General features: G+C 38.6%; 1 protein-coding gene and 1 pseudogene across 3 annotated transcripts in view; one reads left to right on the top strand and one right to left on the bottom strand.

Annotated features, from left to right (window-relative positions):
* Positions 1-26,911, bottom strand: part of GPCPD1 (glycerophosphocholine phosphodiesterase 1) — a 61,701-nt gene that overhangs the window by 1,484 nt on the left and 33,306 nt on the right. For all 3 annotated transcript variants that reach the window (XM_008018857.3, XM_008018866.3, XM_073007035.1), the window contains 10 exons: positions 26,652-26,784; positions 25,152-25,206; positions 21,292-21,384; positions 18,683-18,760; positions 17,949-17,988; positions 16,258-16,319; positions 12,695-12,760; positions 11,171-11,307; positions 9,922-10,057; positions 9,209-9,369 (listed from right to left, as the gene is read on the bottom strand). In XM_008018857.3, coding sequence (XP_008017048.3) covers positions 9,209-9,369; positions 9,922-10,057; positions 11,171-11,307; positions 12,695-12,760; positions 16,258-16,319; positions 17,949-17,988; positions 18,683-18,760; positions 21,292-21,384; positions 25,152-25,206; positions 26,652-26,784 — 961 coding nt within the window. The remainder of the gene's footprint in view (positions 1-9,208; positions 9,370-9,921; positions 10,058-11,170; positions 11,308-12,694; positions 12,761-16,257; positions 16,320-17,948; positions 17,989-18,682; positions 18,761-21,291; positions 21,385-25,151; positions 25,207-26,651; positions 26,785-26,911) is intronic.
* On the top strand, positions 616-1,481 carry LOC103246861 (eukaryotic translation initiation factor 4E pseudogene; annotated as a pseudogene).

Genomic DNA, 26,911 nt, shown 5'->3' with positions numbered 1-26,911 from the left:
TACTTGTAATCTAGCTTAAAGTATTTGCCCTCCAACTCACTTTTTTTGTTTTTAAACAAATGGAAATCTATAAAAAACTGACTGTTCTGACTTCAAAGTCACTAAAGATCAAGATAAGAAGACTGCTCACCAGCGTGGGAACTGCTCTAAAGCTGCTCCGTAACGCCAGATGCATCCAGAGTGGAGAACTCCGAAAGAGCCTCCGGTGATCTGACACTGGCACTGCCCATCAGCAGAGAAAGGATGGCCTCCTGTGCCTGAATGTGACAGCCAGGTCACTATGTAAGCCAGGCAACTATGTAGTATCAGAGAATCTTTATGACATTACAGTAGGAAATAATTATTTAAACATGATAAAAAATATGGTGACTCTATTAAATATCTTGACTATATTAAAACAAAGAGTTTCTACTAATTAAAGACATATCTAAGAGAATGAAAAATGACCTCTGCATCAAGGTATCGAGACAGAACAAAAGCATCTAGCTTCGCTCTCTCCCTACATTCCACTGAAAATAAAACAAAGAGATTATTTTTAATAAAATACGTAAGTATGAGAAAAAGCCAAGAGACAAAGCTACAACATTTTGAAAGTTGGAAAACAGATGGATAAATAAGAACTAAAAGTTTGTCAGTGAGATAACTGAAAAGGCTGGCTCACAGGCCAGTGGTAGGAAACACGAAGAGCGGAGTTAAAAGCAGGAGCAGATTGATCTAAGATGGCGACTGTCAAACCAGAAACCACCCCTACTCCTAATCCCCCCATGGAAGAGGAGAAAACAGAATCTAATCAGGAGGTTGCTAACCCAGAACACTACATTAAACGTCCTCTACAGAAAAGATGGGCACTCTGGTTTTTTTAAAAATGATAAAAGCAAAACTTGGCAAGCAAACCTGCCGCTGATCTCTAAGTTTGATCTTGTTGAAGACTTTCGGGCTCTATACAACCATATCTAGTTGTCTAGTAATTTAATGCCTGTCTGTGACTACTCACTTTTTAAGGATGGTATTGAGCCTATGTGGGAAGATAAGAAAAACAAACGGGGAGGATGATGGCTAATTTACATTGAACAAACAGCAGAGACAAAGGGACCTCGATCACTTTTGGCTAGAGACTCTACTGGGCCTTATTGGAGAATCTTTTAATGACTAGAGTGATGATGTATGTAAAGCTGTGGTTAATGTTAGAGCCAAAGGTGATAAGATAGCAGTATGGACTACTGAATGTGAAAACAGAGAAGCTGTTACACATTTGGGAGGGTATATACAAGGAAAGGTTAGGACTTCCTCCAAACATAGTGACTGGTTATCAGTCCCACACAGACACAGCTACTAAAACAGTTCCACCACTAAAAATAGGTTTGTTGTTTAAGAAGACACCTTCTGAGTATTCTCATAAGAGACCAAGTCAAGCAATCGAGATTTTGGAGCTGAATCAAAGCCTTTTCAAAAACTACTAGAGTGGACTGGATTTAAATGTGATTTCCATCCAAATGTTGCTAAGATGTAAGAGAAGTCTCATTCACTGAGGTGGGAGGACTAGAACTCAGGAAGTCAAGGGAGCAGTGAGCTGAGATTGTGCCACTGCACTCCAACCTGGGCAGCAGAGCGAGAGACCCTGTCTCAAAAAATAAATAAATAAATAAATCCTTAATGACTTCAGGGAAATAGTATGTTCATTAAATGAGAATAGGATGCTAAACATACGGAAAAAACTACATTCAGAGAAAAAAAGACAGTTATTGGAAATTAAACACACAACAGTAGACATGAAAAACTCAACAGAGGCCAGGGAGGGTGGCTCACTCCAGTAATCCCAGCACTTTGGGAGGACAAGGCAGGTAAATTGCCTGAGCTCAAGAGTTCAAGACTAGCCTGGGCAACATGGCGAAACCCTGTCTCTACTAAAATACGAAAAATTAGCCAGGCATGGCGGCGTGTGCCTGTAGGCCCAGCTACTCGGGAGGCTGAGGCATGAGAATTTGCTTGAACCCAGGAGACAGAGGTTGCAGTGAGCTCAGATCGCATCACTGCACCCCAGCCTGAATGATAGAGACTGTCTCAAAACAACAAAACAAAACACACAAAAAACAGAAAAGCTCAACAGAATGAGTAGAAAGACTGAGAAAATCTTTCAAATGAAGCAAAAAAAAAAAAAAAAAAAAAAAAAGACAAACAAAAATGAAAAATCTGGTCCAAGAGTTATTTGATTCAAACAAAAAGACTTCTATAAAGGGGGGAAAAAAAAATCCAGAAAATTGAAAGGGACAAGAATCAAAAGAAATATTTTTGAAAAAATTTTCCCATGTTTAAGAACATGTATTGACAGACTAAAAGGGTTACCAAGTGTCCAGCAAAGTGGGCAAGACCAGACTCACAAGAAAACGCATCTCTATAGAATTTCAGAACACTGGTAATAAAAGGAAGACCCTCAAAGCTTCTAAACAGGAAACACAGATTACACGTGAGAACATAATCAAGATGGCTTCACACTCAACAGCAACACTGAAATGGTAAAGATGATGGAGAATGTTTCTAAAATTCTAAAGTATTTCTAACACAGAGTTCTATATACAGCCACGACATTTCTGGACACATAAGACCTCAAAAACATTTACCTCCTGTGTCCACCTTTCTTAAGATGCTGAAAGACGTGTTCTGTAAAACTCACTGAACCAAGAGAGAAAAAGATACGAGCTACAGGAAACGGGAGATCTAACACAGAGAATGGCAGGGCTCAGGATGACAGCTGTGCACAACCAACCTACTGGAGCAGCCCAGTGGACAGGCAGTTGTGTTGAGGGCTATTACTCCGAGAGAGACACTGTCACTCTAGCAGCTATGTTAACCTAAGAACAGAGTGCCCTCATGAGCCTGAACTGGCATATTACCTAAATATGGTCTAACCGTGTGCTGATTAAGTTTCCACGTTACCCGCAGGATTAAAATGCTTTGGCCTACTCCTAAGAACTGGTAACAGGCTACAATGAGTGTAGAACCAGGAAATACAGGATAGCCCACTCCTGCTATACTTCCAATGCCTGACCCACAGGCAGATGATCTGCGCTAGAGACCTAGCAGGTCACACAATCAGTTCAGAAAGTTAAGACTGGCATTTAAGTGCACACATATAAAGAAGTACATGCATGAACAGGAAGTATCTAAAGGACACTTGGAATTGTTTCAGGTGCATACTTGTAAATATACCTTATCTGTGTACTGGGTTGCCACATAAAATAGGTTGGGTGCAAAAAGGTTTAAAAGTCACTGTACTATCAATAATGTTCACAGCAACACTATAAAATAGCAATTACTTGGCAGCAACCTAAATGTTCCTAAAAAACAGTATAAGTTGTGGTAAAGACAACAATGGAATATTAATATGACCACGAAAAGCAGTAAGGTATAGCCTACATGCAACAATATAGGTTAACTTTAAAAACATAATTACAAGTTTTATAAAGCATAATTAAAGCTTGAAACTATATAAAACTACAGCTGGGATGGGAGAGTCACTTGAACCCAGGTTGTAGTTAGCCAAGATAGTGCCAAGATAGTGCCACTGTACTCCAACCTGGGTGACAGAGCAAGACTCTGTCTCAAAAAAATGAAAAGAACGGCCTCTTACTCATCATCATAAGTGCAAATTTCCCAAACAAAATACCAGAAAATGATATGTAGCAGTTTAGTGTTTGACAATTGAAAATACACACTCACACACTCTCACCACACCTCTCTCCAATCCAAAATGCCTCCAAGGCTCCAAGTCACTAATCATTCAAAACCTTCTATATGATGTCTAAATTCGATAATGGAAAAAATACCATAAGCAGATTATTTAGAAACAGAGGTAAATGCCAGAAGAGCCAGATAATAAAGATATGAGGGGACAGGGTCTCGGCCAGAGACAATGGAAGAAATAGGTACAAGAAATTTTCTTTTTTATTATAAGACTTATCAAACTATTTGAATTTTAAAACTATATACACATACTTTTTTGAATAAAATTTAAAAAAAAAAAACTTTTTGAGGGTAAAAAACAACTCAACACAACCTACCTTACCCCTCCTCAGACCCTATTAGGAATCCAGTGCCTGGCCACCTCCCTGAAACCCTCAACAGAGTCGTGCCCTGATTTACACTCTTGCCTCTACCTAGAACACAAATGTTGTCAAAGTAAACATAACCACTCCCCAAATTCCAACTCAATTCTTCTTTTTTAAAGCTCCAAGCCAGGAAGAACTTTCTGGAACACTTGTTATATCATATATCTTCCTCTTCTCCATTACATGTCAACATTTGATTTCAACCAAGTAAAGCCCTTAAGATGAAGGATCTGCCTGAAATTTGTATACTCTACAAAACCATAAATGGTATAACTTCATAATACACTTCCTTGCCAGAAAATATTTGTAATCATTCCTTGTAACAAAAATACACATATAACCATACACATTCAAAAATTTGCTAAAGCCAGTACTTGTTACAAATTATTAATTTAAAATTTTAATTAAATTAGCTGGAAACGTTGAAGAGCACTATGAGTCACACATGCTATTTCATGCAAAATTAACCAAATAGTTTAAAAGGCAGGTAGGTAGGATTTACTGGGACTACAATTTTAAAACCAAACTAATTGAGACAAAATACTGGAAGGAAAACAAGCTTTATTAAGAAAGTAATACAACTTTATGGGAAGAAGAGTAATATGAACCAAATCCAAGGAAAGTATTGTTTAGAGCAGGCCTAGTGAGATTTTATCACTTACTCTTTGTGTAACACTTCTCAAGCACAGGCAATCTTCATTTTACTGCACTTCGTCTTTTTTTTTTAAGTTTCTTTTAATTTTATTTTATATGAGATGGGGTCTCCTCCCAAAGTGCTGGGATTACAGGCATGAACTACTGTGCCCCACATGCGCTTTTCAGATACTGTGTTTCTTACAAATTGAAGCTCTGTGACCACCATGCACTCAGCAAATCTGTTGCTGCCATTTTCCCAACAGCATGTGCTCACTTCACGTCTGTGTCACATTTCGATGATTCCCACAATATTTCAAAGTTCCTCATTATGATTCTATCTGATATGGTGATCTGTGATTAGTAATCTTTGATGTCACTATTGTAATTGTTTTGAGGTGCCACGAATCGTACCCATAAATCAGTGTGTTCTGACTGCTCCAAAGACCAGCCTCTCCCCTATCTTTCTGCCTCTCCTCCGGCCTCCCTATGCCCAGAGACACATCCATATTGAAATCAGGCCAATTAACCTTACAATGGCGTCTAAGAGTTCAGGTGAAAGGAAGAGTCTTAAATCTCTCAATTTAAACCAAAAACTAGAAATGATTAAGATTAGTGAGGAAGGCATGTTAAAAACTAAGATAGGCTGAAAGCTGGGCCTCTTGCACCAAACTGTTAACCAAGTTATGAATGCAAAGGAAAAGTCCTTGAAGGAAATTGAAAGTGCTACTACAGTGAACACAACAATGAAAAGCAAGCAAAGCAGCCTTACTGCTGATGAGGAGAAAGCTTTAATGGCCTGGACAGAAGATCAAACCAGCCAAAACATTCCCTTAAGCCAAACCTAATTCAAAGGGCTTCAGTTCTATCAAGGCTGAGAGAGGTAAAGAAGCTGCAGAAAAAAGTTGGAACCCAACAGTTAAATAACACTGAAAATTGTACGGCCCTTCAGAATTACACTAAATCTACTCTGTCTGTGCTCCAGAAATGCAACAAAGTCTGGATGACAACACATCTGTACACAGCATGGTTTACTGAATATTTTAAGCCCATGGTTGAGACCTACAGCTCAGGAAGAAAAAAGATACTTTTCAAAATATTACTGTTCATTGACAATACACCTGGTCACCCAAGAGCTCTAACGAAGATTGTTGTTTTCACACCTGTTAACACAAAATCCATTCTGCAGCCCATGGATCAAGGAGTCACTTTGACTTTCAAGTATCATTACCCTAGAAATACATTTCAAAGACTGTAGGTGCCACAGACAGTGATTCTTCTGAAGGATCTTGGCAAGGTAAACTGAAAACTTCATCATTCCAGATACCATTAAGAACATTTCTGATTCATGGGACAAGATCAAAATATCAATATTAACAGGCATTTGGTAGAAGCTGATGCCAATCCTCATACATGACAAAGGGTTTCAAGACTTCAGTGGAGGAAGTCGCGGCAGATGTGGTGGAAATAGAAAGAGACCTAGAAATAGAAATGGACCCTAAAGATGCGACTGAATTGCTACAATCTCATAATAAAACTTTAACAAATGAGGAGTGCTTCTTACGGATGAGGAAAGAAAATGGTTTTCTGAGATAAATCCACTCCCAATAAAGATGCTCTGAACATTGTTTCAATGACAAGATATTTAGAATATTACATAAACTTAGTTAATAAAGCAGCAGCAGGGTTTGAGAAGATGGACTCCAATTTAAAGATGTACTACTGTGGGGCCGGAAGTGGTGGCCACCTGTAATCCCAGCACTTTAGGAGGTAAAGGCAGGTAGATCACCTGAGGTCAGCAATTCGAGAATAGCCTGGCCAATATGGTGAAACCGTCTCTACCAAAAACACAAAAATTAGCTGGATGTGGTTGTGCATGCCTGTAGTCCCAGCTACTCAGGAGGCTGAGGAAGGAGAATCACTTCAACCTGGGAGGTGGAGCTTGCAGTGAGCCGAGACTGCGCCATTGCACTGTAGCCTGGGTGACAGAGCAAGACTCCATCTCAAAAAAAATAATAATAATAAAATAAAAATAAATAAAAATGTTTTGGCAGGGCACGATGGCTCACGCCTGTAATTCCAGCACTTTGGGAGTCCAAGGGGGGTGGATCACTTGGGATCAGGAGTTCAAGATCAGCCTGGCCAACATGGTGAAACCCCGTCTCTAGTAAAAATACAAAAATTAGCCAGGCATGGTGGCAGGTGTGTGCCTGTAATCCCAACTACCAGGGAGGCTGAGGCAGAAGAATCGCTTGAACCCGGGAGGTGGAGGTTGCAGTGAGCTGAGATCATGCCACTGCACTCCAGCCGGGGTGATAGAGTGAGACTCTGTCTCAAAAAAGCAAAAACAAACAAACAAAAAAGATGTTTTATTGTGGGTGAAAAATGCTCTTAAACACCATCACGTGCAACAGAGAAATACTGTGTAAAAGAAAGAGTCCATTGGTGCAGCAAACTTCATTTCTGTCTTATTTTAAGAAGTTGCCACAGCCACCTCAACCTTCAGCAACCACCACCCTAATCAGTCAGCAGCCACCACCCTAATCAGTCAGCAGCCATCGACCTCAAGGCAAGACCCCCCAGCAGGAACACGATTATGATTTGCTGAAGGCAGATTGTCAGCATTTCTTAGTAATAACATATTTTAAAATTAAGATACATACTGTGTTTTCTCAGACACAACACTACCGTACACTTGGTAAACTACAATGTAGTATAAACATAACTTTTCTTTAGACAGAGTCTCACTCTGTCACCCAGACTGGAGTGTAGTGGCACGATCTCGGCTCATTGCAACCTCTGCCTCCTGGGTTCAAGCGATTCTCCTTCCTCCTGCCTCAGCCCCCTGAGTAGCTGGGATTACAGGCGCACGCCACCACCATACCTGGCTAATTTTTGTGTTTTTAGTAGACACAGGGTTTCACCATGTTGGTCAGGCTGGTCTTGTACTCCTGACCTCGTGATCTGCCTGCCTCAGCCTCCCAAAGTGCTGGGATTATAGGCGTGAGCCACAGCGCCTGGCCTAAACGTAACATTTATATGCACTGGGAAACCAAAAGATTTGGGACTTGCTTTGCTGTGGTGGTCTGGATCCCAGCCTTCACTATCGCTGAGGTACACCTGTATGAGCAAGTCTGCTAATCCCTCAGCTGAGTAAATGACATCCCTTCTGACCCCAAATGTCTTTATACTAAAGAAACCTTTTTGTCTCTCAGATGAGTGGCTGCCAAGGAAGCTGATGGAAAAAAAAAGGATTTGTTCAATAAATTATTTGAATCCCTAATGGGTGCCCCACATTGTTCTAACCTCAATAGCAATGAACAAATCAGGCAAACAGCCTTGCCCTCCTCATGGGGCCTATATTCTCATTTGCATGTGTGCATTAGTACCAAGGAGGATGGAGGAAAGGGGCTAGGGAGAAAAAACAAGTAAAATATAACACAGCATATGTGGTGTGTCAGATGATGATAAATGATATGGAGACAAGTCAGGAAGTGCACTGTGAATAGAGGCTGTTATCTGAAATCGGTGATTCAAGAAAGTCCTCACTGAGGTGACATTTAAATTGTTACGGAAGTCTTTCTCCGAAGAATGGGAAAACAGCAGATGGGGGAATTTTGTGGAAGGTCAGAGAGGGAAAGAGGGTTAGAAGGTGGTGGGGTGGCAGATTGGCTCGTATAAGGCCCTCAGACTTCAGCTTTTCCTTTAGGTGACACAGAAAACCGTGGGAGACTTTTAAGTAGCAACATGAGCAGACATAGGTCTTAAAAGCTTCCTTCTGGCTGCTGTACTAAGAATAAATAGCCTGACCCTTAAGGGAAGAGGCAGTCACCAGGGGGCAGACTACCTCAACAATCCACACCAAAGATGAGCTGCTTTAGTTGAGTGACAACAGTCAACTTGGTGAGTAGACGATTCAGGACACATTTTGAAGACAGAACAAAAAGATTTTCTATCTGACTGGATTTGGGGTATGAAATAAAGAAGAGAGTCATGGAAAACTAAGAATGTGGTCTGAATTGTCACTTATACTGAAATCAGGAAGACTGTAAGAGGAACAGGTGTCAATACCTGGACATAAAAGTCTACAGAGGTCTAGGGAATGGTCTGAGTTGGAGGTACATAAGTTTGGGAACATATAAAGTTATGAAAAGCCACAGAATTGGATGACAGCACTGAAAAAGTTGGTATAGACAGAAAAGAGGTCTAAGGGCTGGAAGTCCACCCTCACCCCCAGGATGATTTAGTATATATATCTGAGTTAGGGCCCAGTCATCTGAATCCTTAACAAGCTTCCCAAGTGATTCAGCTATCCTTCAAACTTGGAAAACACCCACAGGCAAATGTCAAGATAACCTCAGGCTGAACTGCACAATTTTAACTTAACTAAGTTCAATTTTATTTATAATTTCATAAGATGAAACCTATACTTCTAAATTCCATGAAAATTGTTCATGAAAAACAAATACCTATCATAAATTAGACCATTAACTCCAAGTTCCTTCAATTTCCTTCTGTTTTCAGGATCATTGGTGTCATCACCCCAGCAGAATATGACTAGTCCCTTAGCTTTTGCCTCTTGAATATAGGACGGGTTTCTGAGCAAGTCTTCAGTATGTGCATTTATCCCCTAGAAGAAAAATTAGTTGTGCATGGAAAAGAAACATTAACTGCAAAGCTAAATGCTCACACTCCAAAGTACAGTAGGTGGGAAAAGAAAATGTTTTTTCTTCCAATTATTTTATCTTATTCTTTTTAATGGACACTTCATATATAAATATATTCACAATATATTAATATATACATAATTTATAAACATACATATTGAATGTGCAGTCAAAAAAATTTACTAATGGAATGCTCTATCAAAACAAGTTTACATTCATCTGTAAAATGGGAATAATATTTTTTAAAAGGCATACAGTCTAACCATTTTTAGATTATTCATAAAATCTATTCAGAAAGTTAAACGAAAAAATGTAATGTATGCCTATAACAAATTTTGTACTTAATTTGTTCTTCATTCTGAGATCTAATATCCTCGCTTTTAAGTAGAGCCACTTGTTTGCTACAGTTTAGTCAAAACGTTAACCACTAGATGTGTAAAGTAATATGAACTCTTTACTACTCCTCTACAATAAAAATAGAAAATTAAAAAGATAAAAATTCAAACATAACTTACCAGTAGATTTTCGAACTGTGCAAAGCTCATTGCAATGGGGGTTGTCCGAGATCTGAGGTCCATGAGTTCGGGATAAATCTCAGATTTTCCTTGAGTTAAAAATAGTATGGGATATTTGTTCTGCTTTTGCCGAACCCTGAAAAGAAACAATTTAAAAAATACCTTTCAATGGGGAATAACTGTAATATTCCTTTTTGAAATTTTAGAAAACACTAAAAGTAAAAAGAAAACAAACGAGGTTGGGCGCGGTGGCTCACACCTGTAATCCCAACACTTTGGGAGGCCAAAGTGGGCAGAGCACTTGCGGTCAGGAGTTCAAGACCAGCCTGAACGACATGGCGAAACCCCGTCTCTACTAAAAATACAAAAATTAGCCAAGTATCATGCACAGGCCTGTAATCCCAGCTACTGAGGAGGCTGGGGCACAAGATCGCTTGAACCCTGAAGGCAGAGGTTGCAGTGAGCCAAGATCATGCCACTGCACTCCAACCTGGGCAACAGAACAAGATTCTGTCTCAAATAAATAGATTTTTTTTTAAGAAAGAAAGAAAACAAAGGAGCAGTCCCGTTACTCAGATAAAACCACCATTAACATGTGTTGCCTTTCAGGTCAGGTACAGTGCAGTGGCTCATGCCTATAATCCAAACACTTTGGAAAGCCAAGGCAGGAAGGTCACTTGAGGCTAAGAGTTTGACACTAACCTGGGAAACATGAAGAGACCTCATTTCTACAAAAAATACAAAATTAGCCAGTCTTAATGGCATGCACATGCAGTCCAGCTACTCAAGAGGCCAAGGCAGGAGGACTGCTTGCGCCCAAGAGGTCAGGGCTGCAGTGAGTCATCGTTGCACCACTGCAGCCTCGGTGACAGAGTGAGATCCTATCTCAAAAACAATTTTTTTTTTAAATAAAAGATAAATACAAATTTAAAATTTTTCTATACAAGAGCTAAAATATTCTCAGAAATTGTCAGTGATGAATCCCTTGGGAGCTTACAATATGGTAAGAAGTATATGACCTGCCTGTAAAACAAAAGGGTATAAGGTTCTAGGACCCAGGAGGTGTGGACTTCCCAGGAGTAGTAGGCACCCTAGCAAGCAGTCAGAAAAGGACATGAGGACACACAACCTGACATGATTTGAGAGGACAGATCGGGGGAAAGCTGGACAACTACCCCAGCTCCAGACTGGTACCTTAAGTCCTAGACACATTCTAAGAGTATAGGAAAAAACACTGGGTATTACTCACATTGTGCAAATATCTGCATCAAATGAAGAAAACACTATTCTCCTCTTCCCAGAATTTTCTAAAACAGTTTTTAAAATTATATCCAAAAACAGATTCATGTCAAAATATGTTGATAAGTTACCATCCCACATTCCATCCTATGTGAAACAGAAAGCAAAATAAAAGTCACTGCACACCCTAAAACCACAGTGCTAGAAACTCTGTTTTTATTCTGGCAAGCTATGATAGAGAGAAGCCCTGACAGCATCTAGTCCAACTATTATTTTACAGATGATGAAACCTGAAAAGATTAAGTGATCGGCCCAAGATCACAAAGCTATTTAGTGATGACACAGGTCATAATTCAGATACAGAGACTCTCATACAAAAAGCAAGTAACTATTAACTATATCATCAATACACTTTTGCATTATTAAAGTTAAAATAAAAGCTAAAACTCTAGAATATTGCAGTTCACTATGATTTTATTTCCATAAATTATAGGACACGTCATCTGCTAACAAATAAATAAAATGTCCCTATTAATTATTACCAGTTTAAAAGTCTCATTCTTTGGGTCTTGGGCCTATCAAGTAACCAAAAATTAATTAAAATAATTCAATAAACATAGCCAAGACACCAAGCCAACTCTATTGACATTCAAATGTTAAATGTTTTAAGTGTTAGTCACTGAAATAATTCTGGAAGCTCAGAAAACTAAAAATCACATTATTAGGGAAAACTTAGTCGAGCATTCACTACATTAATAAGGACCAGCTTGTCATAAACAGCATGATTTGAGGGCAATTACAGATTATTCTGACCAAAACAAATTCAAGGGTATTGCTCAATGCCCAATCATGACATCTGAATTAACTACTTTCAACACCCCACACCCTACCCCAAGCCCCTTGACATGCATCCCATCAATTTGCACATATTTTCTCTGATATATTCAATAGTTAGCTAATCGTTTTCCACAACTGAAATATAAGTCCCAGGAAGCCAAGGCCTTATTCTCTTTTGTGCACTACTTGTCCCAAGCACTTGGAAAATGGCTGGCCCATAGCAGCTTTTTGAATAACATTTGTTGAACAAAAAAATGACTAAATTTGGAAGTGATTTAAAACACAACTGGAAAAAATTTTTTTTTCTGAGTAATTATTACTAGCTACTGTTAACAACAGAAAACTGCTTAGAAAATTATTTAAAACATGTTATTAGATGGGAAATAAGAAAGTAAAAACTAAATCCAAGAGATGTGACTGTCCACTTTATAAGTATCTCCCCAAAACCATATTGTTCACACAAGACACATGTAAACTGAAATTTCTACAATAATCATCATTAATTTGAAGTACTCACATACTAGCATGAATGTAAGATATGTTTTATTTAAAGGGTCCAAAAGCATTGTGCTTGATGGAGGAAGCCACAATGAGATTTCAGTTTAGCTTATTCCATTAAAATACAAAGACAGGAATGAAAGAATTTTTTAGAAAGGGCATAGAGAGTACAGAATGTGCGGCACAGAGAATTACTTACCCTTTGTTGGCAGATCCATTTTATTTCAATGTTAAACCCTACATCTTCTGGCAAAGACTCTAAAACCTAGAGTTTTGTTTGTTGGTGGTAAATTTTGTTTTTGGTGAGATGGACAGCAGAATAAGAAAACAAAAAAAAAAATAGAATTATTACTAAAAATAAGAATTTATCATTAGTAGCAATAAAATGTTTTGTGCATAATGCACAAACATATTTTGTCATACTCAAAGCAACAGCCTGTTAGATGATTACATTAAATAAGGTCAAAAGAAATTAAGCAGCAAAAGCGGGGGTCTCAGGCACTGTCGGTGATAACTGACCAACACCAAGATGGTTCTTAACCTCAAATCCTTTCCGCCATTACTAGTGAACATCCAAAGTGAACTCTAACACAATAGGCAACATCATGAATTCAAGACATTTGTCATGTACTCTACATTGCATTTGGGGATGTCAATCTACTTGCCTAAAATCTATGAAAAACCATGATTTTTAGATTGTTTTGAAGGTGATGATGCTAAACAAATACCAGAACTCCCTGAAAAGATGTATCCCCAAATGAAAAGATTAGGCTGCAGCTCATAAATCAAAAAAGTTATAATTTATATAAATGACAAATGCTATCAGTGTATCTAAACTAAATTATCTAGACACTTTGCCATCAGATTATTTTGGCAGTTGTAACTAGAAAATGATGTTGAAAATATGAAACTTGGTTAGTAACCTCCAAAGAACAGACTTGTTCAGTCTTAAACAAACATGAAGGCCAGACATATACATAAATATGCTCAGGGCAAAATGAATTTGACAGAGATTATGTTTTATTATTATTATTACTATTTTTGAAGCATAGTCTCACTCTGTCACCCAGGATGGAGCAGAGTGGCACAATCTCAGTTCACTGCAACCTCTACCTCTGGGGTTCAAGCAATTCTCCTGCCTCAGCCTCCTGAGTAGCTGGGATTACAGGTGTCTGCCACCACACCTGGCTACTTTTTTGTATTTTAGTAGATGGGTTTCACCATGTTAACTAGGCCAGTCTGAAACTCCTGACCTCAGGTGATCCACCTGCCTTGGCCTCCTGAAGTGCTGGGATTACAGGTGTGAGCCACTGTGCCCAGCAGATTATTTTAGATACTTCAAAATTTTAGATATCAAAGAACATGTGTAGCATATATGGTATTTAATTTTTTAACAGCAAATAAATGCCTACAAACAGAATAACATAGTGGTAAGAACATAGCCTGGGAGTCTGGTGACTTGGCATCTAGCTCTGGGTCTACTCTAACCAGCTGCATGTGAAGTACAGCATCTAAAACAGTTTATATTCAATTTTGTGTGGGACTTTTTTTATTTTCTCCTGTATCTAAAGACTTATTTAACACATCTGTCATATTTTTGCTGGACTAATGCAAAATCAGAAAGATTAAGACAATACATTAGTGTTGAGATTGCTCAACAGCGAATTTGCCAGAAAAGTGTCTATATAATGAGATTATTTTTGGTGTTAAAATTTTTTTTTTTTTTGAGACAGAGTCTCGCTCTGTTGTCTGGGCTGGAGTGCAGTGGCACAATCTCAGCTCACTGCAAGCTCCGCCACTCGGGTTCACACCATTCTCCTGCCTCAGCCTCCAGAGTAGCTAGGACTACAGATGCCCGCCACCATGCCCAGCTAATTTTTTGAATTTTTAGTAGAGACGGGGTTTCACATGTTAGCCAGGATGATCTCGATCTCCTGACCTCGTGATCCACCTGCCTCGGCCTCCTAAAGTGCTGGGATTACAGGTGTAAGCCACCATGCCTGGCCAAAATTTCTTTGTGATTGAATTATGATGGCAAAGTGAGTACATGAGTTTGCGTGTGTGTTTTAACTTATTTGACTAAAAGGTTGTCAAACCTGTATTACAATTTAAGATTTTTTTTTTTCCGGGAATCATGAGATTTCTAAAAAACAAATGATTTTAGCAAATCAAATTAGAAGAAATGATCTTACTTAGATGGGCTTCATAAACACTTTAAAAATCATACAAATTATATTTTATTTATTTATTTTTGAGACAGGATCTCTCCCTGTTGCCCAGGCTGGAGTGCAGTGGCACGATCACAGCTCACTGCAGCCTCAACCTCCTGGGCTCAAACTGTCTGCCTGCCCTGGCCTCCCAAAGTGCTGAGATTACAGGAATGAGCCACCATGCCCGGCTAAAAATGATGTTTTAAATGCACCAGGATAATGTTCATTGTAGGGGCTCTCTTTTAGCGTCCTTTTTGCAGAGTGAATAATCAATACTTAATTTACCTTTAGCCACTGAGATTTTAATGATTTAGATTGTTTTATGAACCCCTCAAGAAATACATACCTAAATATTTTAACAAAATATTCATTGTAGTCATGTCTTTCCTTTCTAAATCATTTCTAAATCTTTCCTTTCTAAATCAAGTTTTAGCAAGTAGCTAATATACTAGATAAAAACCATTAAGCTAATAAGCTCCACTCCCCAAATAAGAATTTCCACATAATAGTTAACTAAAATTACCTATTTTTGCCTAAGAAATCTACTATACTTGACATGAAGAGAAAGACCAGAATTTAGAAACTGGGGTCGACAGAACAAAAGCAGAGCCAGCATCTCTTTGGCATCTGTGTGGGCTTTCCTGATGCTGTCAAGGGTATTCCTGTATTAAATTGTATCTAGTTTTTAAATCTTCATGCTAGTTTTTGCGTGAAGATCTATTTTTTCAGAGTGAATTTCTGAAATTTCAATATCATCTTAAGTAAGAGGGGCACTTATTTTCTTTGGTTGAAGAAACTCACTTCTCTCCCAAAACTAAGGAATAATTTAAAATATTGTTAAAAACAAACAAACAAACAAAAACCTGCCTCTCCCACCATCATCTTTCTCTCACCCCATACCTGTGCCCTCTCCTTTCCATTTATAAACAGAAATAAATGGATTTGCTACTCTTACCAAATTAACATACTGAGATGGGAATTTTTATTTATTTGAGTAGAAGTTACTCTTGGGGAAAGAAACAAAAGTAGCACAAGTATACCACACAAGAATGTATCTTGTTGGCTGGGTGTGTTGGCTCATGCCTGTATTCTCAACCCTTTGGGAGGCTGAGGCTGGGGGACAGCATAAGTCCAGGGGTTTGAATCCCCTTGAGACCAGCCTGGTCAACAAGGTGAGACCGTCTCTACAAAAAAATTAAAAAATTAGCCAGGTATGGTGGTGCACACCTGCCGTCCCAGCTACCTGAGAGACTGAGTGAGGTGGGAGGATCACTTGAGCCAAGGAAGTGGAGGCTGCAGTGAGCCCTGATCACACCACTGCACTCAGCCTGGATGACAAAGTGAGATTCTCTCTGTCTCTGTCTCTGTCTCTCTCTCTCACACACACACACACACACACAAGTATCTTCTCTAAAGGCACCAATGATGATAAGTTCATATTAACATTGTTTTTAACACAGTCTTTTAAGGATCCTTTTAAGAAACAAAAGTAAATTATTCATACATAACAAAGTTAATGATAGCCTTGCCTTGGTTTTCCTCAATAACTTACCATCTTAAGAGAAGGAAATGGCTGATTTTCTGAAAAGGAATTTTCCTCCTGGACCACAGATTCTGAAATTTTAAAACAAAAAATCTCAGTAAATAAAATACCACTATATCACTAAGAGCTTTCTTAAATCCTTAGCGCCAAAAAAAGAGGGAAAGAAAGAGTGTGAGAATCGCGAGAGCCTAAGTAACTCTAAGATCCCCCTTTTTTTTTAATAGAGATAGGGTCTCATTCTGTCATCTAGGCTGGAACACAGTGGCATGATCATCGCTCAATGCAGCCTCAAACTCAGGCAGGCTCAAGTATTGATCATCCAGCCTCAGACTCCCGAGTAGCTATGCCCACAGACGTGCACTACCACATCCAGCTCATTTAAAAAATTTTTTTGTAGAAATGAGGTCTACGTTGCTCAGGCTAATCTTGAACTCCTGGCCTCAAGCAATTCTCCCAACTTGGCCTCCAAAAGTGCTGGGATTACAGGAGTGAGCCACCATGCCCGGCCCCTATATACAGTATTTTAAAAGGCTCTTGTATTTATTAACCATCAAAAACCCATTTTCTAAATAAGTAACCTTCATGAAAACCAGTCTGCAATGATTAATAAGACAACAGTCTGTAGACCCAAGAGTGATTACTTTCTTATAAAATTTGTACTAAAGTACTGCTCTTTAAAAAGTAGTCACAAGCTGTGATTTTGCTATTTTTCCAGAGAATTAAGAGTTGTGTGATTTTGCTAAGACTAAATTTGAAATACTAAAATCAGTTCAGAAATTACAAATTAAGAGAATATATAGCTGCTATTGTGCTTTAGTTATCATTATCAATTAATACAGACTAAAAAAAATTATTTTCCAAAAGTGGAAAAAATTAAAATATCAAGTTTTTCTTAAAAACACACACACAAAACTGTATTACAAACTCAAAGATAAAATCATGTAAAATTTTACAGTGGAATAAAGGTAGAATTCATTTTATTACTAAAAGTCATAAAATACCTATGAGCCTACATAGTTACATTTATGCTCTGGGTGGGGATAATCTTTAGTCTTAAGCACTTCACGATCCTTATAGAGATATTAAAACTGTATGGTTATCACAATGACAGATAAACACCTATATCTATAGTGCACCTACTATATGTACAGCACCATCAGTCTCTGGGAATAGAAAAACATTTTCCTACTCCTGAGGAGCTAACATTCTAGTTGAAAAGATGGGACATATATGAAAATAAAGGATTTAAAATGAATACAATAAGCCTCATATGAATGGCACAGCCATTAATTTCTATGGGAGTAGAAAAGCGAAGTGAAATTATAAAGGGATGTGGTAGGCAGGACAAAGCTTACCCACGGTCATAACAGGTAAATGACAGAGCTGGTTCAGACTGACCCTGAAGCTGGATTCTATAGCTGATTTACTTTCCACTTTGTAATGGTTAAGAATGTTTGGAAAGATTGATAGGTATTAATACTTTGATCATCAAGCTAAGAAAAGCAATGCAATGGTTACTATACACATGATACGTATTTAGTAGAAAACAAATGCAAATTTCCGAACTTTATTATAAAATTACATTTAGAAGGCCCAGTATTACATTCATAAAAATGACCAAGTATGTGCTAAAATGGATTTTTAAAATCCTATTAATGCTAACTACAAAAGGAAAACAGTGTTTTCATATTGGTACGTACCTTTCCGATCCTTAGATTTCAATGCAGTCACATGAGTGAGCTAGAAAGCACACAAACAAAATGAAATTGGAAAGGAAGCCTTAGCTTATGAAGAGATGGTTAACAGAACTATAACTTGAAAAACTAGCAAGATAAAAAAGCCTATAAAATGTAGAACTATCAGTTTAGTAAGAATAAGCACTAGCCACTGTATATATTTTATATGTGCATACATATATTTAAGATAATAATCAAATACTCAATTAGGGAAGAATATAAAAATTCTTCACTAGATAACTGTTAATAGGGAATCATGCATTTATTTAGGTTCCTAATAGGGATAGGAAGAGGAACATGTAAAATGATATGATACAAAATATTCAAATGTATTGGAAATTAACATTTACCAACTACTGCATAAAAGGCCTACTGTAAAATAATGACCATTATATGAAGAAGGGCTACTGCAGAACAGAAGCAACCTAAAGATTATGAACGGGCTAGCCACTATGGCCTACAAAAACTTACGTCTAGTTTGTTCCTTCATATACAAAAACCAATGGGGTCCATGGAAATGGTTGGAGAAGATAGCTGGATCAGTACAGAACCCTTCTCCCAAACAGAACAGAATACCAAAGCACTTACACATTAAATATAACAGTCATCCCCATGTGCAAAGAGAACATAACCATATACAAGCAAGTACAATAGTCCTAAACTAAGGGATAATTTACATTTCATGTTATTATTACTACCTTTAACAATTGGAGTTGGTCAAATGTTAATTCTTTTACTGGAATTTCAAATAATTCAACTGGATCAGCATCAAATTTCTAAAAAAAAAAAAAAAAAAAGAAAGAAAATTAAGAGAAAAGTGAGCCCTAAATTATCACTGAATGCTCACACTAGACAGGCCTAGCAACTCTATTTACTCAACCATGAGAATAACAGTGAGTAGCCATACTGAGCCCATGCGGGGGACCCCTTCTAATCTAACATCACCTCCCAGCCCTTATATTCTGGCTTTCATTTTTACTGTAGTGTAGAATACCTGGAAGGAAAAAGGAGCTGGGAGAAAGCTGTAGTGCTGAAGACAACTGAGATAGAACCAGAAGTCAGTCATCTCCCCTACTTCTTGTTATGCTGTCTATACATTTTCTTTGATACTTATCCATACTACATGACTAGAAATCAATATGAAAGTACTATATAGAATTTATTTAAGTTTCTAATCTTTTCAAATACTTTTAAATATTTGATTAAAAACAGCAGACACATCAAACATCATGAAAAAATTGTCTGATTAGCTATAAACCATAATACTTAACAAGCACTCTGAGCTATCATGTTTCCCCCAGAAGCAAATCTGTTGTATTAGGTTTTAATGTCTATCAAATGATCAATGTCACTCTGTTGAAGGCACTTCTACAGGAAATGAATTAAGGTATCACCAATAAATCATCTGTCCAACAAATATACTAAAATCCACCACATATATATTCATTCATGTACATTGGTATGAACCTGTACATACATAAGGTTTTTCTGGAACACATAAGAAACTATTAAGAGTAAGGCAGTGAGAACAAGGAAAAACAGGAAAGATTTTTCATTTCATAATCTTCTGAAATACTTACATTTTTTCTAACGAACATGAAATGTTTTTATAAGAAAAATACCAACTTAAAAATAAAAATTCAATATAAAAGTTCATTGCTTTCACTTCTCAACTCATTCAGGTTCAACTTCAGATCAAGATATAGCCTGGTGAAAATGGGGCATTAGTAATATTTGAACTCTCATTGATTTTCAGAAGTAAATTGTAGCTCGGCCAGGTGCAGTGGCTCACGTCTGTAAATCCTGGCACTTTGGGAGGCTGAGGTGGGCGGATCACCTGAGGTCAAGAATTTGAGACCAGTCTGGCCAACATGGTGAAGCCCTGTCTCTACTAAAAAATACAAAAATTAGCTGGGCGTGGTCCAGCTACTTAGCAGTCTGCAGTCCTAGCTACTTAGGAGGCTGAGGCAGGAGAATTGCTTGAACCCAGGAGGTGGAGGCTGAACCAAGATCATGCCACTGCACTCCAGCCTAGGTGACAGAGCAAGACTCAGTCTCAAATAAATAAATAAATAAATTGCAGCTAGATCAATTAATCTCAATCTTGGCTAATAAGATCATTTATCACTTTACTCTTTCTCATTTATCTTTTCATTAATGTTCTTCCATGGCTAAAACCACCTGTTCCATGTGTTTGGTCACTCTACTCATGTAATCTAAATAGATGCATCTCCTTCCTTCCCCCTCCCTTTCTCCCTCCCCTCCCTCCCTCACTCCTCCCTCCCTCCCTCCCTTCCTTCCTTCCTTCTAAAACCATTTCGCAGAAACAAAAGGGTCCTTTCCTATACATCATAATAATCCAACCCCTAGGAACTCTGATTAAAATTCACCAGCAGGTGGTGCCAGGTTCCTTGTCACACTCTTTCATACAACAGGCAGTATCTGGTACAGTGATGTTAGCAAACTAGACTAACTTGAAATCAACTCAGTTGGAAATTAATACCCAACACAGTTTTAGCGTCCACGTCCCTGAGAAATCACTTGGTTACATAGTACACTGACGTTTAGGGACTATATCATTGTCACGATTATGTTTGTACAAAAACAATTACAGTTTTTTTAAAGCTACGTAAATTTTTAAATCTCATTCTGGAATCCCCCCCCTGCCCCCATTATGCCCTCTTCTCCATTCTTCTGGTCCCCTACTCCAATTCAGGCTTACCTTTCCTGTAGCCCACATTGCTGCTCGCCCTGCCTGCAGTCTCTGTCCTCTGACATTCCTATTTCATCAGCTACCAAAACATTGGTCGTGAACATTTCCCTTTTCAGCTAAAAAGTATTCCCTACCTCCCTAGCTCTTGAGTCTAAACCTCTTCACTGAGGTCCTCCGCCATCTAACTCCAAACCACTTTCTGAATTTTTCACTGTGGCTCACTAGCTTTATTAATTGAAGAAGCTTGAAGCAGAAACAGCTGGAATTCCAGAAAACAAACACTATGATATCTTCCTCTCTTGCCTCAATATAGTAGCACAGACAGTCATACCACCATAGAAATCACCTGGAATGTCCCTTTTCTATAACATAATAAAGTGTATTCAGCAACAGAGACCCTACTCTAGGAAGGCAGTATCCCATCTCATCACTGTCTCAATGTTGCAAGAGCATGAGAGGGAAGGACTGGCAGGAATACACCAAAAAAATGAATTAACCAATTCTATTTAATAATTAAAAATATTTTAAAAACTTCCTAGTTTTTAAACCTTTTACCTAACATTAAGAGTTTGAAATGAAGAAATGTCAACGTACCTTTTTCATAGTCAAACAACAGGTAAGATCATGATATACCACAGGCACAAAGTCCTTTGAAAGGTGTACATCAAATTCTACAAAGGCTGCACCCTGATAGAAGGAAGCAAGTATTTGAAAAACATTGCCTGGTACACAGTACATCTCAAACTGCAAGAACATAAGAAATTTTTGTTCACTATAAAATTATGGACCTGTACAAACTTTTTCTAAAAAATAATGTATTCTCTTAAAACAATGGCTTTTCTCTTTTGCAAAAGCACAGCTACTTTTTCCTGGGAAAAAAAAAAAAGGGCCCCGATTCACTTTAAAACATCCAGAGGCACCTCAGTGGCAGTGAGACAGCCTTTGGGCTGTCACTTCTACAACTGCTATCGGCAGAAACGGAACCCGACAAGTGCCTCGAGCTCAGGGATCCCTCACATTGCTGCCCACTGTCCCTGCAAACCTTAGCTGCACAGCTAACATGAAAGATTTGGTGAGGGAAAGAATAAGCTGCAAAGCGCCTTAGCTCTGCTCCGTAGTGCACCTGAGCAGTCCACTGTACAGCCTTTCTCAGCAAAATGTCAGTACTGAATGAAAGAGGAAGCCATAACTGCTGATGAACAGACAGAGAAAACAGAAACAGGAAAAAGATGATGCTCATGTCCAGTTTCCTAATGAGAGCCAAACAAATGAGGAAGACATGAATTATAGTTAAAGCCAAATTTCTAAAAACCAGATCCATACAGAAGGAGCAGGACTGAAATTAAAGGAAAAAAAAAGAAAGAAAAAGGCAGATCCACTCACCCCCATGAATTAATTCAGTTAAAGTCCGTATGTCATAAACTGACATACAAATATGCACCTTTCCTGAAAGAAGGCCAGCTGCGATAGAAGGAAGCAAGGTTTGAAAATTCTGTAACACTACTTTGCTGTGACCCACAGAGGTGCTGTACTAGAAAAGGTGGGTGCATTTCTACCCCTTACACCGGCTCTAAGTTGTCAAGGGGTAGAACTCAACATGTGAATACACATGGATCACAGACTAGAGTCAAAGGAGTTCAAGAGTATGGCGAGGGAGCCTACTTCCTTGCAGACTTCTGAAGCGGGAAATTTAGCACCTCTTATTTGAAACAAGACAAAACCAAAAACCCATTCTACCAAAGAGGACAAACCCTACCATTCCCAAGTAGTTCTATGAAACATTTTAAGTTGTAGCTTTCTAATTTGTTTGGTTTTAGACAACCATAATCCTTATAGAAAACAATTTTAGTATGAGACAAAACTTAATCCCAAAATTCATTGTAAGGTTTAAGTAATAAGCCAATAACAGACCAAAACATCTTCACAGATATGTATTTAACATTAAAATAAGTCAATAACAATTAAAATAACACTTCTGAAAATGTGATCCCTGTGAGTTACAAAGGATTTCATTAGAATATGGAAGAAAAAGGCTTAATGAAATCCTCTCTCAAAAAGCACATATCTAAAAATCCTTGGCGGGGTGCGGTGGCTCACGCCTATAATGCCAGCACTTTGAGAGGCTGAGGCAGTCAGATCACTTGAGGTCAGAAGTTCAAGACCAGTTTGGCCAACACAGGGAAACCCCATCTCTACCAAAATTACAAAAATTAGCTGGGCATGGTGGCACACGCCTACAATCTCAGCTACTCGGGAGGCTGAAACAGGAGAATCGCTTGAATCTAGGAGGTGAGGTTGCAGTGAGCCGAGATCACACCACTGTACTCCAGCCTGAGAGACAGAACAAAACTCCATCTCAAAAAAAAAAAACAAAAAAAAAAACAAAAAAAACCCGGCTCATCACACCGGACAAGATGGCTCATGCCTGTAATCCCAGTACTTAGGGAGGCCAAGTGAGGAGATAGCTTGAGCCCACAAGTTCGAAACCCACCTGAGCAACATGGTGAGATCCTGTCTCTACAAAAAATACAACAATTAGCCAGGTGTGACGACACATGCCTGTGGTCCCAGCTACTTGAGAAGCCAAAGCAGGAGGATCACTTGAGCCCAGGAGGTTGAGGCTGCAGTGAGCTACGATCCTGCCACTGCACTCCAGCCTGGGCGACCAGGCCATCATGTTTATAGCTAATGAAATGATGTTTAGACTAGCCATGACAGTAAAACTGGTTCCAAATTAATTATAAACTATAGCCCAATACTACTAATATATTTTCAACAAAGATAAAACAATATACTACTATTTTAAATATTAAAATTATAATCAATTCAAGATGTCATGAATTTTAAAATGCATTATTTTACATACCACTAAGAGGGGGAAATATGCTGCCAATTAAATTATGACTCAAAGCTAAGTCGTAAACCCATTCCAATTTCAGAGAGGTTAAAATATTTTAAAAGTACACCTCAGAATAGATGTTAGTTCATATAAGTAATGAGGTTAAACACTGACTAGCCAAGTTTACTTCCCGAACTATTTTTTACAAGGCAAAGTGGAGGGCATATGGAGTACATTGTGGAAAAAGTGGAAATTAAAAAATGAGATGTTCCTCCATTTTCCCCTAGTTTCACTTTGGAATGTGAGGCGGTCCAGACAAGTACAGAGGAAGAGGGGAGAAAAATCTCAGGTTATTGATTAAAAATGTCCAAGTTGCAGTTGCTGAAAATACTAAAAGCTAAAAAACAGACTCTAATCCTTTATAACTGGATTAAAAAAAAAAAAAAAAAAAACAAGGAGTTAAGGAAGACAATCAGGTTGCTATGCAAGGGTAGAAACTGATACTTTTTTTTGTTGTTTTTTAAAGAGATAGAGTCTCATTCTGTCATCCAGGCTGGAGTGCACTGGCCAGATCATAGCTCACCGCAGCCTCAAACTCCTGGGCTCCAGCAAAGCTCCTGCCTCAGACTCCCAAGTAGGTGAAACTATAGGCATGAGACACCACACCCAGCTGATACACTTTTTTCAAGTGTTACATAAAATCACCATCAAATATTTCCTTCTTTTTTGAGACTGAGTCTTACTCTGTCATCCAGGCTGGAAAACAGTGGCGTGATCTCAGCTCACAGCAACCTCCACCTCCCAGATTCAAGCAATTCTCCCACCTCAGTCTCGCAAGTAGCTGGGATTACAGGCGCAGGCTACCACGCCCGGTTAATTTTTTGTATTTTTAGTACAGACCGGGTTTCACCATGTTGGCCAGGCTGGTCTTGAACTCCCAACCTCAGGTGATTTGCCCATCTCGGCCTCCCAAAGTGCTGGGATTACAGGTGTGAGCCACCGTGCCTGTCCCATCAAATCTTTCTAAAGGCATTTTTTCCAAAGTGAGTATCTGAATAAGCACATTATTCAGGTAGTGAAAACCAATGCTTAGTGGGAATTTTTTTTGGTCTCAATTACTCAAAATTTATTCTCTCAAAAAAGGATGCTGGCTGGACACAGTGGCTGATACCCATAATCCCAGTACTTAGGAAGGCTGAGGCGGGAGGATCGCTTGAGCCCAGGAGTTTGAAACCAGCCTGGGCAACATAGTGAGACCCTGTCTCCACAAAAGAAAAAAAAATTTAAAAATTAGCCAGACATGGCGGCACATGTCTCTATTCCCACTACTACGGAGGCTGCGGTGGGAGCACTGCCTGAGCCCAGGAGGTTGAGGCTGCAGTGAGCCATGTTCGCAGCACTGTATTCCATGCCTGGGTGACAGAATGAGACCTTGTCTCAAAAAAAAAGAAAAGATGCTTATGGTTCTATTGTCTTTATCCCAATCTTCAGCATGGATCTGAATATAAATACCAAGAGATATTTCCCCTTTCTAACTATTAATAAAAACTGGAGGAGACTGCCTAATCCATATTTCTCTACCTCAGCAGTCTAAAGTTATTTAAAGGTTACTTACATGACTAGCAGCATTTCTTAAAGAAGCAATAGTATTTTCTTGAACTTTAGCCAGCCTGAAAAGAAGAAATACAGTTATCATAAACTACAGGAAAGATAAAGAAACAAATGTAATAAAGAGGCAAAGTGTATTTTCAACAATGGGAAACGGTACTTATTCTGTATTTTGAGGCCAATTTTGACATCCCCCAAATATGACTATGGCTGTCACTAGGAATTTATTCCTTAAATGCAAGCTCTAACAATGATAGATATTTACAAGCTGTATACCAACATAGCCAACACAACATACACTTGCCCTGTACTATGGACTTTTTTCTTGGAGCCATGCAAAGTGATCAGTAAAAATAATCCTTTTCAATGGCAGAAGAAATAGAGACATAGAAACCTGCTCCTTGCAGTACAGCCTCCAAAGGACTCACTACTGGCAGACTGTGGGGGAATGAGAAACAACCGACACACACGCAGGATAGAAGTATGGAAAATCTATTAATAATAAGAACAGAAAGGGGGAAAATCTATTGTTTAAGATGGGGCCTGAGAGGTTAGGTGCGGTGGCTCACACCTGTAACCCCAGCACTTTGGGAGGCTGAGGCAGGCAGATCACTTGAGCTCAGGAGTTCGAGACTGGCCTGGGCAACAAGGTGAGACCTGGTATCTATAGAAAAATACCAAAAATATAGCTGGGCATGGTACCACGTGCCTGTGGTTCCAGCCACTGGGGAGACTGAGGTGGAAGAATGGCTTGAGCTCCGGAAATTGAGGCTGCAGTGAGACAAGAAATGTGCCACTGCACTCCAGCCTGAACGACAGAAACCCTGTCTCAAAAACAAACAAACAAAAAAGGTGGGGGCGGGTGAGGGTCCTTCTTCCTTAAATGGTTTTTTATAGACTTTAAAATTTAAAAATCCTAATCGTCTCCACCGCATCACTTTAAAACAAAATGGAGAGGGATTAAAATTTACAGTAGAAAATCTGAGGCATGAGCTATAGCACTGGTAATTAAACAAACTTACAAAAGTAGAAGGGGAAGACAACTATTCCAGGCTACAATCTAATATCTGTTGAGAAGAGAGAGCATCTTTTGGTTGAGGTTCAAGTTAACTAATATTCCTTGAGTTTAATCACACTTTTCTAGACTTGGGATAATGCTGTCCAAACCCTTCCATTTTATAGATGCGGAAACTCAGACTGAGAGAGGGCAACACGTCAAAAGTAAGGACTACAATACAGACACACACACTGATGCTACCAAAGCTTTCTGCATCAAGCTTTCCTTCCTGTCTTTTAATTTTTAATGTCTTCCTCCTTATCAATTCAGTAGATATATTATAAAATTGACCAGAATCTTAAGGTTGGTCTCTAACTACAATTACCAAATTACATTAAATTCCCTTGGTAAAAAATAAAAATATCATTTCACCTTTGCTGAGAAAACCAGTATAACTCTATCAAACATGAGCTACACCAAATGCTAACCCTACTCAAATCTTCAACTTACTGGGCAGTTGTTGTAGAGTTTCCTGCACCTCGATGGCCAACATCCAATGGTGTTCTTGGCTTCCAATACTTGGAAAATGAAGACTTCATGTCACAAGTGTATCCTGGTAATGGCTTGATAATTATATAGTCAACTTTCATAGGAAAAAAGAGGGAGGAACAAAAACAAAAATTATTAAAAGGGCCATTATGAGCTGAATTATATTTAAATACCACTCAAGTCAGCTTTATCAGTTTCTATCAAACAACAACAAAAAAAAT

This window comes from Chlorocebus sabaeus, chromosome 2 (genome assembly GCF_047675955.1).
Source record: "Chlorocebus sabaeus isolate Y175 chromosome 2, mChlSab1.0.hap1, whole genome shotgun sequence".
In the NCBI taxonomy this organism is placed as follows: domain Eukaryota; kingdom Metazoa; phylum Chordata; class Mammalia; order Primates; family Cercopithecidae; genus Chlorocebus; species Chlorocebus sabaeus.
Note: the sequence above shows the minus strand (reverse complement) of the source record. Positions and strands in the feature narration are given on the sequence as shown.